This window comes from Thunnus albacares, chromosome 16 (assembly GCF_914725855.1).
Source record: "Thunnus albacares chromosome 16, fThuAlb1.1, whole genome shotgun sequence".
Lineage (NCBI taxonomy): Eukaryota > Metazoa > Chordata > Actinopteri > Scombriformes > Scombridae > Thunnus > Thunnus albacares.
This window is the reverse complement of record NC_058121.1, coordinates 14,577,170-14,591,640: the sequence shown is the minus strand read 5'-3', so window position 1 is coordinate 14,591,640 and position 14,471 is coordinate 14,577,170. Positions and strand designations below refer to the sequence as shown.

At 41.8% G+C, this 14,471-nt stretch overlaps 2 protein-coding genes across 5 annotated transcripts; one reads left to right on the top strand and one right to left on the bottom strand.

Moving 5' to 3' along the window:
- Positions 1-2,609: 2,609 nt before the first annotated feature.
- LOC122999729 (proto-oncogene c-Fos-like) lies at positions 2,610-5,820 on the bottom strand. Its single transcript, XM_044376910.1, has 4 exons — positions 5,501-5,820; positions 4,853-5,074; positions 4,621-4,728; positions 2,610-4,503 (listed from the first exon to the last, which is right to left on the bottom strand). The coding sequence occupies exons 1-4, from the start codon at positions 5,630-5,632 to the stop codon at positions 3,847-3,849; spliced, it is 1,119 nt and encodes a 372-aa protein (XP_044232845.1). The 5' UTR covers positions 5,633-5,820; the 3' UTR covers positions 2,610-3,846.
- A 331-nt stretch (positions 5,821-6,151) lies between these two features.
- Positions 6,152-13,885, top strand: LOC122999728 (proto-oncogene c-Fos-like). 4 transcript variants are annotated; one of them, XM_044376905.1, is made up of 6 exons: positions 6,152-6,241; positions 7,105-9,467; positions 10,283-10,419; positions 10,981-11,196; positions 11,816-11,923; positions 12,122-13,885. In XM_044376905.1, the coding sequence occupies exons 2-6, from the start codon at positions 9,383-9,385 to the stop codon at positions 12,824-12,826; spliced, it is 1,251 nt and encodes a 416-aa protein (XP_044232840.1). In that variant the 5' UTR covers positions 6,152-6,241; positions 7,105-9,382; the 3' UTR covers positions 12,827-13,885. The 4 variants fall into 4 exon arrangements, with proteins under 4 accessions (XP_044232840.1, XP_044232842.1, XP_044232841.1 ...); XM_044376907.1 differs by lacking the exon at positions 7,105-9,467 and having other exon boundaries at positions 6,165-6,241; XM_044376906.1 differs by having other exon boundaries at positions 6,185-7,989.
- The last annotated feature ends 586 nt before the right edge of the window (positions 13,886-14,471 follow it).

Genomic DNA, 14,471 nt, shown 5'->3' with positions numbered 1-14,471 from the left:
AGGGTTCTCTGTCTGTCCGTCTCCCTCTCACTGCCATCCTCTCTACCTCATATCCTCATCATCTTCTGCTCTCCTCCGCCTCCCCTCGCCTCGTTCTTACTTTCCTCCTCTGGTTCCTCCCCTGGGTTGCAGCACCGACGCAGGTTGGCGTCATAGTGGTCTAATTTTACTGCTGTTGATGCTGATGTTAAAAGAAGCAATAGGCACCTGCTATTTCTGCTGCCACCCCATCTCCCTGGGGCTGGCAAAGAGGTATTAATAGACAGAGTTATTAGGCAATGCATGGTCGCACATAGAGCTTTTATTGAGGAAAAGGAGGCTCTGCTTAAGTGCAAAGGAAAACAGATAGGCACTCAGGAATTCGGCTGTTATGCAACAGCACGGTGTTAATAGAACAAGAGGCTGTGTAAAAACACAGGTTCAATCCATGCAATTTAAAAGTGTAACACAAGAAAGACGGAAGGAGGTACTTTTGCAATTTTAGAATCTTTAAACTGTATTATTCATCTTAATCTTTCGATTTATTTCAGGCTGTACTTTGGAGGAGCAGGCCTGTGTCCATACAGGAAGTAGAGTAACAGCTGCTGATAACTTGGCTGTGTTGCACAAAAGGGTGTGTTCATATTGGAAGGCCTCAAACGTCAGAGTAAGTTACTTATTATGCACTTGTAGTCTTCCGCTGAACATGTCCCTCACGCGCACACGACAACGCATTTCCTGTGTTTAAATCATTAAGCAATCTGCCTTCCGATGATTCTTTGCATGGTGAAATATTGATAAAAGATTGATTGAGCAAGTCAGCTGAAAGAATGATAAGTAGAAGGGAGAAGTAAGGGTTTGGTTTGATGACAGATTGTGTAACAATAAGCCCCATTTTTGACAAAGCTGCCAAGTGTTGTAAAAATCCTGAGACTAAACTAATAAATCATCACCACCTGATATGATAATGGGAAAAACATGATGTTTGACTGAATTCAGCAGTAAAAATAGCACAAAAGTGTCAAATTATGATCACTCACCTACTTTAATTTCAAATTAAATTGATCTCTGACCATTATGTCAGTGATAATTTATGGTCTTTATGCTTATAAATTGGCCTTCTGAATAACAACTTTCTGTTTAGGGATAATGGGAGAGACATCATTTAATTATCCAGAGCCAGACACATGTATATAACTACATACTCCTGCACCATAAAAGCATGAGTTGAAATTAAGTACCCAAATGTCCTAAAGATGTTAAAACCATACAGAAAACCAAAAAAGATAAGAAATTAATAGTGAGGTAAGATCAATCTTCTTTAAGAATTCACTGTTCATTCTATTTTTTTAAATACCTCAAACATAACAGAAGCAAATAATCACTTTGCCTCTTTATGTGAATTCTCCTATATAAAATAATGTAATTCAATCAGTTACAAGAAGCAATCTAATGTGTCTGTGGATTTAAAGAATACCTACAGTTAGTAGGTCTATGCTGTATATCACCAGGTGTTTGCTTGCAGACCTTCAGTTTGATGTGTATTGCTTCAAAGAACTAATGGTGAAATATACTATTTGTGAATAAAGTTCCTTGGTCACCATCTTTCAAATCAAGTATTTATATGTGACCTTTTCATCAAACAAGACTTGAGGAGATGTTGGCACACAATATGAACCCTGTGGCCCAGCTGTCCTTCCAGAAGAGGTGGATTTAGAGTCTGTCTGGTGGAAAAGAACAGCTGGAACAAATTAAAAACACATCTATTTTTTTTTTTACAGACATCCACTTTACACGTCGTGTCCAGCTGTCTGCATGCCCCAGTCCATTAGCACTACAAGAACAGCTAAAGAAGGCAGGTTAAGTCCAAACTGCTGTCTGCGCCTTTATAAATTATTTGAGGGCTCTCGGGTCGCATATTGTGCTTTATTTAAAACAATGCGCATTTGAAAGTGGGAGTGCCAGGGCTTCTGAGGGAACAGCATACATGAAACCAACGTAGATGGTTGTTAAAAATGTTGCTTTCGGATCCTCTTGCGATGTCTCTTGTATAACCGTATGTGTGTGTGCTGCGGTTGTCTTGCAACGACCACGTATCGCATCTGTTAGGGAAGCACTGCATCACCTTTTTCATCTTTCCCACAGACACCCGACGAGTCAAATCAACTTTCTCTGTAGAGAAACGGAGACACAAATATCTAAATCGGAGTGTTTTTAGCGGAGAAAGTGTTTTAATTGTGCAGCCCGTCTACTTTCTCCGGGCAGACAGCGACAGCGTCCTCATACACTTCTATATTTGGGCATGGAAGTACGACGTCATCGCGCTAGGCTTGCAAATTAAAAAAATGGAAAGAACGCACTGACGTCAGAGCCCTGACGTATAGTTAACCTTGGCAACAGACGGAACAATAAATAGAGCCAGTTGAGGTGCAGGAAAAATACTGCTATCCCGTATAGAGGCTAATTTTAGACTTTATTTTAAATTGTCAGTTGAATATCACTAGTGCTGCTATTCTGTAACTCCATATGAGTATTGATTATACATTTATAGAGATAATGTGTGTGTGTGTGTGTGTGTGTGTGTGTGTGTACTGACAGGAGAAAGACAGATCTCACCAGACAAAAATAAGTGAATTTAAATATCACTATCTTTTATTTACATATCTTACAAACAACATTCATCTTTACTCTCTCTGTAAAAAAATAAATTGAAATTTCATAAATTAAAAACACTGACGTTTTCACAGAAAACTTCATACTGAGATAGTAGACCACTCAGACCATGGTTAAGACAAAGCACGTCAGTTTTTAAGTTTTCACAAATAGTTCACAATTACTCTCACATTCCATCAACCAGAAAAACAAACTGAATCTATAATAACTATTGCTCTGATCACATAACACTAAACAACTTTTTTTTTTTTTTTGTTATCTAGCACCATAAAAATCTTATATGAACTCATAAAACGACTAGGTGGTATTAGTTGAAACATGCTTTAACTTGCTACAATGGTGTAATAGGCAAGTACAGACCGGTGACAAATCAAAGGAAAAACCTGAATAAACCAGTGGAGAAACATAACGGATGCAGATGCCTCCACACAGCTGCACTGCATGGCACAGTTAAGCAATTAACATGCAGTCGTGCTCTGTGGCCTGTATAAAAATGCTGAGCAGCTGATTCTGATTTTGTATCAAGATGGCAAGAGGAAAAAAACTAAGTGACTTTGAAAGAGGGTTCATTGTTTGGGCACGGATGGCAGGAGCTGCTCAACCGGCTAGTGTCTCAATTGGGAGGGTGACTTAAATGACATCTGCATTTAGATCTATGGGAAAGACGTCAGCAAATAGGGTCGGAAATTGTGGTCGACAGTGCATATTTGCTGACCATGATGCTCATGCATTAGTACGATATTTAAGGGAAAAACAGAAGAGCAACCTTTCCTCAGGTGACTGAGAATGTCAATGAGAGAGGGATGTTATAGTAGGAGTGGTCTCTTCCAGGATGACAATGCCCCCATCCGTAGGGCACAAGGGGTCACTGAAAGGTTTGGCCTTCTCAGTCACCAGATCTCAATCCAATTGAACACCTATAGGAGATTTTGGACTAGTGCTCTCCACCGCCATCATTAAAACATCAAATGAGGGAATATCTTTCTCCAGAAGAGTTCCAACACCTTACTCAGACACTTTGTCGTTTTTTTCCTTTAATTTGTCACCTGTCTGTATATATAAAAGGCAAATAAACTCATAAATAAATTTGCTTTCCGGTACAAGTCCATTCCATAGCCCTGTGATCTGCACATGTATCTCACACATCAAGAAAATGTGCTTGATAGGAAGTATTATTGTTTTTTGGAAGAGTCTTTAAAGGGCCAGCAGGGTTGGTGAGCTGAGGGAGTCAGAGGACTGGTCGTTGCTGTTGCTTCCTCTCCTGTGTGCAACGCCACAGGTGGGGAAGGTCTCCGCCTCTGGGAAGGTAAACACGAATGAAGAAGTATAGGTGGTGCACGCCGGGGTGCAGGTCACCACTGGCGTGCACAGGGGCTCAAAGTCAGTGGTGTTGGCTGAGACATGGAGAGGCTCCCAGTCCTGAGTTGTGTAGAGGGAGTTGGACAGGTCGACCTCTGGCACTGACCTCGCCGTCTCCATCTCTGTCTTTGCCAGCAGATCCAGAGACTCCTCCAGGACGGAGGCGTCCAGGTCTGTCATCTTCATCGTGCTGCTGGAGATGGTGGCGGTGGAGAGGACGGAGCTGCTGCTAATGCTGCTTGTGGAGAAGATGGAGTTGGAGGTGGAGGTGAAGGTTGGCTGGCTGGAAGGGATGGTGGACACCACTGTGTTGGTGGTCTGCGGCTGGGCAGGAGAAATGGACACCATGGGGAAATCTGTGTCAAGCTCTGAGGGGATTTTGCAGATAGGCTGGTGCGCCGCCAGAATGAACTCCAGTCTCTCCTTCTCCTTTAAAAGGTTAGCGATATCATTCTGAAGGCTGGACTTCTCATCCTCCAGCATATCAGTTTCCTGCAAGGGAGGGGGAAACACAGGAAGTGGCGTTAATTTGGCTGTTTGATAACACTGTTATCAGCTATGGCGAGAAAAGCATTCTGATGAATGACGGTAAATCTGTGGGATACTTACAGCTTGCAGAGTGTCGGTAAGCTCTCGCCTCCTGTTGCGGCATTTTGCTGCTGCCTGCTTGTTTCTCTCTCTGCGAATTCTCCTCTTCTCTTCCTCCTCAGCAGAAACCTGCACATAACACACAAGAAAAGGTTAAGACTCCAGCACTGTGATGAACAATACACTGTAACACAGAGGTTACTACTTGTTATATATATATATCACTTGAAATCTATGGTAATTTAATAATTACCTGATCTGCTCTGCCCCTCTTGGGAGAGTTGTGAGCCTTGGATGCTGCAGACTTCATGGCTGGTCTGGAGTAGGCAGGGCTGGGGCTGTAGGGGTGAACTCTGTGAGAAGGGGCCACTGAGGAGATCAAAGGCTGGACCATCCACTGCAGGTCCGGGCTTGTCGAGATGGCTGTGACAGTTGGGATGAAGGAGGCACTTGATGCTGTCAGGTCAGTGAAATCCTGGAAGGAATAAAGCAATGGGATCATCAGTACATCTGGTATACTTTCACTAGAGGGGGGGCATTGCAGGATGGCTATGAATGAAGCACAGGGTCTATAAAAAGCTGGATGGTTTAAAAATATCCATATGATGTCAACAATGACGTTACAGTCTCTCTATGGAGTTTCCAGGCGGATGAATGAAGATTGCCTTGCACTGTGTGCAGCGCAGGTCAATAGGCTATTTCAGGAACAACTCAGTAAAAACCATATATGTTTGTCAGTCAGCTTATTGTCATTATTTACACACTATGTTTAAATGACGATATTAAATCCAGTAGCCTAAATAATAAAAGTTGTTATTTAAAAAGCATGCCCAGCAACAGTACATTCAGTTACATTATACTACAGTGTAACAGCAGTTTAGTGATGTTTAACTAGACATACCTGAGACTGGGGGGATCCCATGCTGGAGTAAGATCCCGCTGGTGACGGATAATATCCCAGATTGTCACCGGACGGGGAAGCGGTGGTGCAACGGGAGGAAGAGTCGCACTCCGTGTTGAAAGCGGTGAACATGATCGTTTTCCAAAAAAAGAAGAAAAACCCAAGTAGGAAGATCCAAACAAACTCTACCGGTGCGGGGGATGTAGAGATGAGGAGGAAATCCCTTTCAGTAGGTTTGTGAGGAACTCTAAAGTACTGCTCCCGATGTGTTTCCTAGAGTCGTTGTTCAGCTGCTGAAAGTTTGAATGCCAACTCTGTGAGCTCGGAGCCCTTTTATAGCCTGAGCCCGGAGCAGACGAATGACGTCGGCAGAGGGGAGCACACCTCTCCCGACACCGCGAGGAGGAAGACATCGAAAAACCGACAAAAAACGCATAAATCATGCCAATTATTGCTCAGAAATGCTTTAAATACTCTAAACGTTTACTGCTCAATGATTATTTGAGCAATTTTAATGTAAAAAGTAGCATTTAGAAATATTTTTTCAACTCACCCTCTAAAAATGGAAGATTCCAGACTCGGGATCCCCAATACGTAATTTTCCTAATATGGTGCATCCTGTAACAGGGGCGGACCTTGCTGGGAAATACACCAGCCGACTTTGGCCGACACGACCTTACGTAAAAAAAAACACAACAAACAAACAGAGACTGTTGTGAACGCTGGAGAACTGGGCTAATGGTAAATACACTCTGCACACACACACTCACACACACAAAGTACATCAAACATATATTTGAACATGCAGATTTGTCTGTTCTGAACTGAGTGTATCAAACAAATTGGTCAAAATAACCTCCCCACACACACACACGCACACACTGCTGGTGTATTTTTAACTCTGTCCTGTTAAAAAGTTCATTCAAATATTATTATTTGTACTAAGATATGAACATACCAGGGCTACAGCTGTCTTGTTTTTTAACCTTCTTGCTTAGATGGACTTTAATGCAAAAATACATTTTACACTTTCACTACTTTTTTACTTTGATAAGTTGTGGTTTCAGAAATTCTTGCAGGATAAATCAGGGACACACAGCTAATATACTGCTGTGCTTGAAGATTTTTAGCATCAAAAATTCAAAGTTTTTTAATTGGCTTAATGATGTGCAATGTGGCATATATCCTACTTTTGGGTATAGACTAGTATGCAAGTATTCATTTGATGGAGAAATATAAAGATTCATATTTTAAGATAAATATTCATAAATAGCCTATATTTGATCTAAGTATTAAAAATCTCAGACCTTTTTATTATTATTATATGAAGGAATCTCTCTAGCTTATCTGACATGCAAAGAAATGTATTTATTGGCAAATTTGAATCAAGAAATGTGTGGAAAATCCTTTGAAAACATTTCATAACAACTCAATGTAAACTTGCAACCTAAGCACTATAAAGTCATGTCAGAGCAGAAGCTGTTACGTGTGTGTCACGCCCTCAGGCAGTATTTGTTCCTTTTGTGTGTGTGATTTATGCAAGGGTGTGTTGAGTTGCAGAGCGAGTTGAGAACTGGTTTGTTATGTGTACTTTTCCACGACAGCTTTTTCTCAGGGATGCCCGAGCATGTCTATAAAGGTCTTCCCTGCTCCCTTTGGGATTTGCATGAGGAGCTACTACTGAAATGCAAGTTTGACACTGAACCAGCCTCTATACTTTATATTGCTCTTAGAATTTAAAGTTTAATGGAGTCACTCTGTTGCTTTACATTATTTCTTTCATTCCCATGAAACCTAATCAAGATTATCGAACACTTTTTTTTCTGTTAACCAGCCCTTAATGGATAACTAGCACCGTGACCCCAATTCAGATTTATATAATAGTGTCAGCAACATTTTGCTGAGTTTTTTTTTATTTTTTATTTGGTGCATATAAAAGTTATAAATGGGCAGAAAACAGTGAGCAAAGCAAATTTCTAGCCAACACCATTTTAACAATAGTAGGATTTATGTTTTTTTTTCTTTTCCTGGCATCCCAAGGACCTTTGAGGGGTCCTCCAGGAATGCCTCTCTTTATTTAGCAGTCCAGTAAACAGTGTGCAGGCAACAAGTTTATTTATTGTCCAAATAAAATAGTTGTCATAAGCGTCAAAATTGCATTAAATAACGTGTGAAGTGTGAATAATAGTGTTATTATGCCAAAGTTCATCAATTTAGGTGAAAAGGATTGTGTTTTGTTTCCCGCGCTTGTGTTTTGTTGAACATTCCTGGTTGTCATAGCAACACTCCACCCCTTCGCGTCAGTGACGACCTCGTTTTTTTTTTTTTTTTTTAACTGCATAGCAACGAAGATTGTTTGTGTTATGATGAGGTATCACTCAACAAGGAAAAACAAAACCCGGCTCTTTTTTTCGGTTTTGCCAGCGGTGAAGCCACGTACGATACGTCGATACGTCAGATAACGTGCGGTTCCAGGAAACAGCTGCAGAGTGAGTGTTCTGTCTGCGTCGCAGCTCTCTGTCTGTGGAGCAGCGGAATGAAACAGGACACCAAACAACACATTTACCTTCAGGCTTGTTTGAGTATTTTGTTTGAGAGCAGCAGCTTGCAAATCAACCATGCTGATCTAGACTATTTGTTTTGAACAATGTTTTTAAGAAGGTAAAACCAATGTAATAATATAGATGAAAGATGGGTTTAATAAGAGGCATGTTGGCTATTTGGGGACCATAATAATTAAGTTAATGACCATAATAATAATTGAAAAAATTATTACGCCAAATCAATTAACTTGCAGCAACACAGAGGAGAGTTAAATTAACAAATAAGATAATCTACACAAGTATTTTGCAAGAGGTAATTTTAGTTGAGTTTAATCCAAGTTGCCCCATTTTTATTTTAATATAAATCCTTTTAATAGGCTTAAGTTGTGTAATTAGGGAGTTATTTTTAGCCCAAGTTTAATTGCATACTAGTGGCGTTTTTCACAGGAGCAACTTAAATGATCTATTTGCCTAATTTACATGAACTTTGAAGGCTGATGTCACTGAACCTAAAAATAAACTCCGCTGGCCTGTGCACATTCACGCTCAAGTCGCTTTGATGAAAACAAGTGTTTGAGCTGTTGTGAATGGTGTCTGCAGTTACGTCCGACCTTTGAACCCCATCTGCTCTTGATCCTCCGGCGGACTGAATAGGCCGACCACCTAATGATGTGCCGGTAAACGAGCCCGGAGGGGCCGTGGCTGCCGGGAAGCAGCCGGGAGCCGCAGCCCCCTCTTAGCTGGGAGAGGCCCCCTTCTATTCAGAAGGCATCCCATTCACTTCAGTGGATCTGTGAGGTCATCTGAAACCTAAATATAGCGTATCCAGCCTATACAAGCTTTTTCTTATAGGCACTGAATGCGGGAATAACGCTTAGCTTACATAATTGATGCCTGTAAATTGCATCAACACAACTAATTGGCCTTTAAAATGGGAGGAAAAAACTGTGGAAAGCCAACAAACCACTTAATCAGTAACATTTTTAGAAAAGCATGGGCATGATATTCAAAATCTCTGCAATAACCCACCAGTATGATGTCATTATGTGTAAATTCTAATCTATGGGTCAAGTGCAGGTGTTTACCCTCCTCGTCATGTCCTAAAAGAAACGCCTGAGGTCATTGAAGGCGCAACTAATGACGCTGTTATCAGGTACAATGCATGACGGGTGAGCCTTTTTGGTGCATGTTTCACTTTCTTTTGTGACTGGTGAGTGAGTGGGCCACACACGGCCACACGTCCGTCTGTGCGCTCTCTCTCTCTCTCTCTCTCTCCCTCTCTCTCTCTCCCCCTCTCTTGTGCGCCACAGCGAGCCACTGCTCACCGGAAACGCTATATATGGCTCGACCGGTCCATTCGGCGATTGGCTGCTTAAAGAGAGCGACAAATCTGTTGCTGGAGCTCTATTCATATGCAGAGACAGGTGAAAGGCAGTGTGATGTATGGATGACACTTAATTTAGCAGCTCATAAATAATCAGCCAGTGTGTTAGAGGCTTTGTGCGTTAATTAAATCATGTGTGCTTCCGTAATTTTCCCCGAACGCTAAGTTGGGGACATATTTTACTGCATTATAGTCTCCTAAAGAGTAAAATAGCATTGCTTCAATGTGAGACACTCAGAGGGAACATCAAATCCTTAATATATCAGGCTCACTGTTATAAATTGTTAATTCATATGATGCATTTACCATCATTTGCTGGCATTTGTAAGGTCCTTTATGTTGCCAAGAATGCGCCAATATAATAAACGTGCCACAGTGAATGTAGACATGAAGGGAACATAATGTATAATGCAGATGCTGCACATGAAATGACGTAGTTCATTCATGGTGATGTGCACCTCTTGCAGGCGGGGGTGTCACTTCATACATGCTCGCCATTTTTCAAAATTTAAATATTTGAATAAACCAAATAAGTTTAAATGAAAATCTTGCTCAATCTTGCCGTTTTGGTTATTTCGTGAATTTAATTGTTCAATTGAAGAGCATCTGCTCGCGATTTTCACCTCACCTTTCCCTCTGTGAAATGGTTCAGTCTCACCACACAGATTTCATTCATAAAATTCCAGCTCACTATAAAAGGCGGGCCTCTCCACTATCTGCACAGTTACCATTTATGAGTCCGGCAAATGGGACATAAGTAGGCGTGTGGGCGTCAGTTTTCTACTTAGAATAGATACACTACTCTATATTTTTATGCAGTGATTTTTTTTAAATTAATTAATTAATTTATTTTAGATGAGAACATGCATCCAGACTCCAGCGCTGAGTTCGACTCATCGTCCAGCTGTAGCACAGCATCGCCTGGCGGGGACACCCCTGGGTGCAGCCAGCATCCTCCTGACTCGCTTTCATCATCAGTGGACAACACCAAGGTAGAAGCGGATCTGATCATCCCCCCCAAAACAATTATCATCTCAAAACGAAATCTTGCAGGATCATTAATGCACAAGTTGCCTTTCTCAAATTCTTCACACACATATCCAACTAAATGTCACTGCAGCCTTTTAAAAAAAAAAAAAAAAAAAAAAAGCAGGATTACTGTCTGACCCGCTTAAAATGATTCTATGCAAAAACATAAGCAACCTCTACAGGCAATAATGTTCAGTCTTATATCAGGGGAATGTTTTTTAATGTACTTTACGCGTGTCTTGGTCGTGACCTTTCATTTTTGAATGATGACGATGATGGTGATGATGGAAAAGAGTGATAAGGATGTCATGATGCGTGTGGCTGTTTTTGATGGATTCATAGACAGTACTGATTTTGTCTTTTTTGTGTGTACGTGCATTCCTCAGCTATATGATTGATGTACCATTTATGCACATCTAAAGGTCAGCCATAAACGTGGCTGCTCATTCATCAGATAAGCTAAATTAGTGTTTGACTGCATGCATTTGCATGTCTCTGTGATGTGGCTTGTTTTTTTTTTTCAGGATGTTGAGACCAGTGCAGCAGACTCCTTTGTTCCGACTGTGACTGCAATCTCAAGCTCGCCGGATCTAAGGTGGATGGTGCAGCCGACAGTCATCACATCTGTCTCTCCGTCATCCAGCCGTGCAAAGCCCAAAACTCATGGTGCGAACCAGTCGTCTTCCCCGGCAGGTGCAAACAAGGCGAAGCCCTCCAACAGGAAAGGGCAAAAAGCGCAGGTATGCAATAAGGCAACAGGGTGGGGAGGGGTGGAGGTGATCAAATAGCCTAACGTTACAAGTTATCAGCCAATTAATCAATAAGTGAACCAATTAAGCAACCAAAGAGTCAGTATTGTTCTTCAATAATATCCCTTCCTATACCTTCCCACGACTCCTCACCACTGAATATGAAAATTGAGTTATCGCGATAGTTTAAAAGGGACGCGAAAAAGGATGCTTTTTTCTTTGCTGTTACTGGAAAATTAACGTGTCAATACATTTCTGCAGGGAGTAGCACATAAAGTGATTGGATTATGTTTAATTGGCGCAGCGAGTATACTTTTAGAGTGACGAGCACAGCGCTCTTTATGAATGAATGAGATGGGGGGAAATTGCATAAAATGCGCGTTCACGTGGCTGGCTAGACCGAGCCAGTGGTGCAGCATTTTAACGCCTGAACTGAAAGAGAGTCTGCGCCGACCAGATCAGTATTCTCAGCATACACTACAACCTATATGCTTTATTTTCTTTCTCTCTTTTTTTGGCAAGTGAAATAGTGTTGAATGGCCAACTGCTGGTATGGCGACACTTCTCAGTATTTGGCGCATTTAAATGGGCTATTTCTGATTGATTTTAGCCTTCCAAGGAGGAGGAGGAAAGGAGGAGGATCAGGAGGGAGAGGAACAAAATTGCTGCAGCAAAGTGTCGTAACAGGCGGAGGGAGCTGATAGACACTCTGCAAGCTGTAAGTATGCTGTTTTATGAAATCATATAGAGACATATGCACTCCTCCAGAGCTGAGGGCATTAAGTGTAAGATGTCACTTGTCATTAAAGATCACAGGAGCAAATATGTACTGCAGAGCACCATGGGGGCAAAACTGTTTTCATGCTTCTCTCATGCCATTTCTCTCTTTTTCTGATTTTGTCCTTCCTCACCTCAGGAGACTGACATGCTCGAAGAAGAGAAATCCGGTCTCCAGACGGAGATCGCCGAGCTCCTGAAGGAGAAGGAGAGACTGGAGCAGGTCTTAGCCTCCCACAAACCCTCCTGCAAACTCCCTGCAAATGGTAGTGATGATGATGATGATGATGATGAGGATAATGATGTGAACACAATGCTGCAGGACCCTCCGGCTTCCCCACAGCTGCTGTCCATCTTAGAGAATGGAAAAACCCCAGAGAGCAACGCAACAATCGGAGAAGCCGCCATTGGTCAAGACATGGACAGCATCCCTTGTATCCCTGCTGCAGCCATTTTGGGGAACTCCAACATCCTGCTGTGTTCCAGTGCAGAAGAAGAGGTTCTGGAGGACTTAAAAGGAGACGACCTGGATGACTTGGTGCCCAGCCTTGAGATGGCGGTGACGGCTGAGACGGCCGCCTCCGTCCCCGACATAGACCTGAGCGGCCCCTTCGGCCTCTCAGACTGGGAAACGTTGTACAAATCTGTGGCAAACGACCTTGAATCTTTGAGCACACCAGTCATGTCTTCCAGTCCCACTTGTAGCAATTATCGCACAGTGTTTTCCTTTAATTACTCCGAGATTGATTCCCTGGCTGAGGGCTGCGAGAGCCTCAAAGGCATCCTCGGTGCATCTGAGTTCAAGAAAGATAGTCTCAACTCTCCAACACTTCTGGCCTTGTGAATGCAAAGAAGTTATGCAATGATACTGTAATTGTATTCTAACCAGCCAGCAAGCAAGCTATGATCTCTATCAAATAATCTTTTGTAGTGTGAGTTTTTGGATGTTGTGTATAGATGAAGTGTTTTCTGTGGCTGTAACAGGGTTGACTTCTTCAATACTGCTGGTGCAACTCTCTTGAGACTTGAGATTTTCGTGCTGGTATCTAAAAATGCATGCAAATACAAAGTCATCCGTAATCCAAGAAGAGATGATATCTTGTGTTTTAGAAAATCCCTAATGTGATGTGAAGTTAGATCATGCTCAATAGCCTACTGTGCGTGTGTGTGTGTGTGTGTGTATACTACTGTTGTGCTGTAACAAGTGAAAATAACAGGGTTACTAATGTGTAGCGTATAGGTGTTAACATCTTGCTGTAAGGTGTCCCCCCCCCCCAACCCCCTGACTTGACTTTTCCTTTCGAGTTTTTTCCATGAAAAGATCGTGTCATGTATTTTATCAAGATGTATTTTATGACATAGTTTATTTTTTTACTTATCAAAACTTATCAGATGCAAAAACATATATATATATAACGCTGGAAATAAAAAAAAAGAGACTACCACACTAGAAATGTCTTGCCGTTGTTGTTATTCAGTGTAAAGAACCTCACCACAAGCTCCATTTAGCAACTGTTTTGGAGCTCTCGAGCATATCACTTGATCTTCCTCAGCAGATGCAGTTAGTCCAGTTGTAATGGAATTTAAACCGGTCAAAATTTCCATTGTTTTTACTGAGCACTAAAGAGCTAAAAGTGGTGTTTAACTTGTCTCCCCATCTGCTGAGGAAGATCATGTAATTGATTAAAAGCTCCAGGACAGCTACTAAATGGGCCTTGCAGTGAGATTCGTATTGAAGGTCATGAATGAACTCTGAACCGCAGCTTTTAATGATCAAAAAGTGATAAAAATATTTAGAAAAACGGGAAATTCCCCCACAACTGCACAACTGATGAAGATCAGGATTAGAAGCGACTAAATGGACCTTGTTTCTCCCGTGCTGCAAGGTCAACAATCAACTTCAGCAACATTCACGCAAAAAAACAAAAAACAAAAAAAAAACCTCCATGCAGATGTCAATGTGACTATTTTTGGATTCAGGATTACATAAAGCTCGATCATTGGGGGCTGAATCGTGTTCAAAAACGCGAGTGGGAGCAGCAGAAACGGCAGGTTAATTGTTCATTCACAGCTCGTTCTCCACTATTGTCACGGTCAAGGGAATCCGACACCACAGCGCCACGCTGCGTGCTCGCGTGACGTCAGCACGCGACTGGCACGTTGTTTCACTTCCTTGGCCATATATGGGTAATTGCGGTTGTTTTGTCTCCATGGCGACGGGTGGCTGGACCCGGGAGGACGTTACCGGAAAAAGTCGAAGCAGGAGTGTTGCTGAGCGTAAACAAACGAAACTTTCTCTCCAGTTACGGAGCGGGCATCAAGTGTAGGATGATAATTAGTCTAGTTTGTTTTTTAATAGAGTCAGAGCCTTTCTCGGAATAGCTAACGGGGTGTTATGATGATGATAATAAGAATAATAATAATAAGTTTATTAAGAATAGCACCTTTCACAGAAATGAAAGTGAATGAAAGTGCAGAACAAAAGAAAC

Excerpts from the sequence above, each read along its gene's own strand:
- LOC122999729 (XM_044376910.1), bottom strand. The coding sequence starts at position 5,632 with ATGTTCACCGCTTTCAACACGGAGTGCGACTCTTCCTCCCGTTGCACC. Across the intron at positions 5,075-5,500 it reads TGGGATCCCCCCAGTCTCAG|GATTTCACTGACCTGACAGC; the intron begins GTATGTCTAGTT and ends TATTCCTTCCAG. Across the intron at positions 4,504-4,620 it reads TTACCGACACTCTGCAAGCT|GAAACTGATATGCTGGAGGA; the intron begins GTAAGTATCCCA and ends CCTCCCTTGCAG.
- LOC122999728 (XM_044376905.1), top strand. The coding sequence starts at position 9,383 with ATGGCTCGACCGGTCCATTCGGCGATTGGCTGCTTAAAGAGAGCGACA. Across the intron at positions 9,468-10,282 it reads CTATTCATATGCAGAGACAG|ATGAGAACATGCATCCAGAC; the intron begins GTGAAAGGCAGT and ends AATTTATTTTAG. Across the intron at positions 11,924-12,121 it reads TGATAGACACTCTGCAAGCT|GAGACTGACATGCTCGAAGA; the intron begins GTAAGTATGCTG and ends TCCTCACCTCAG.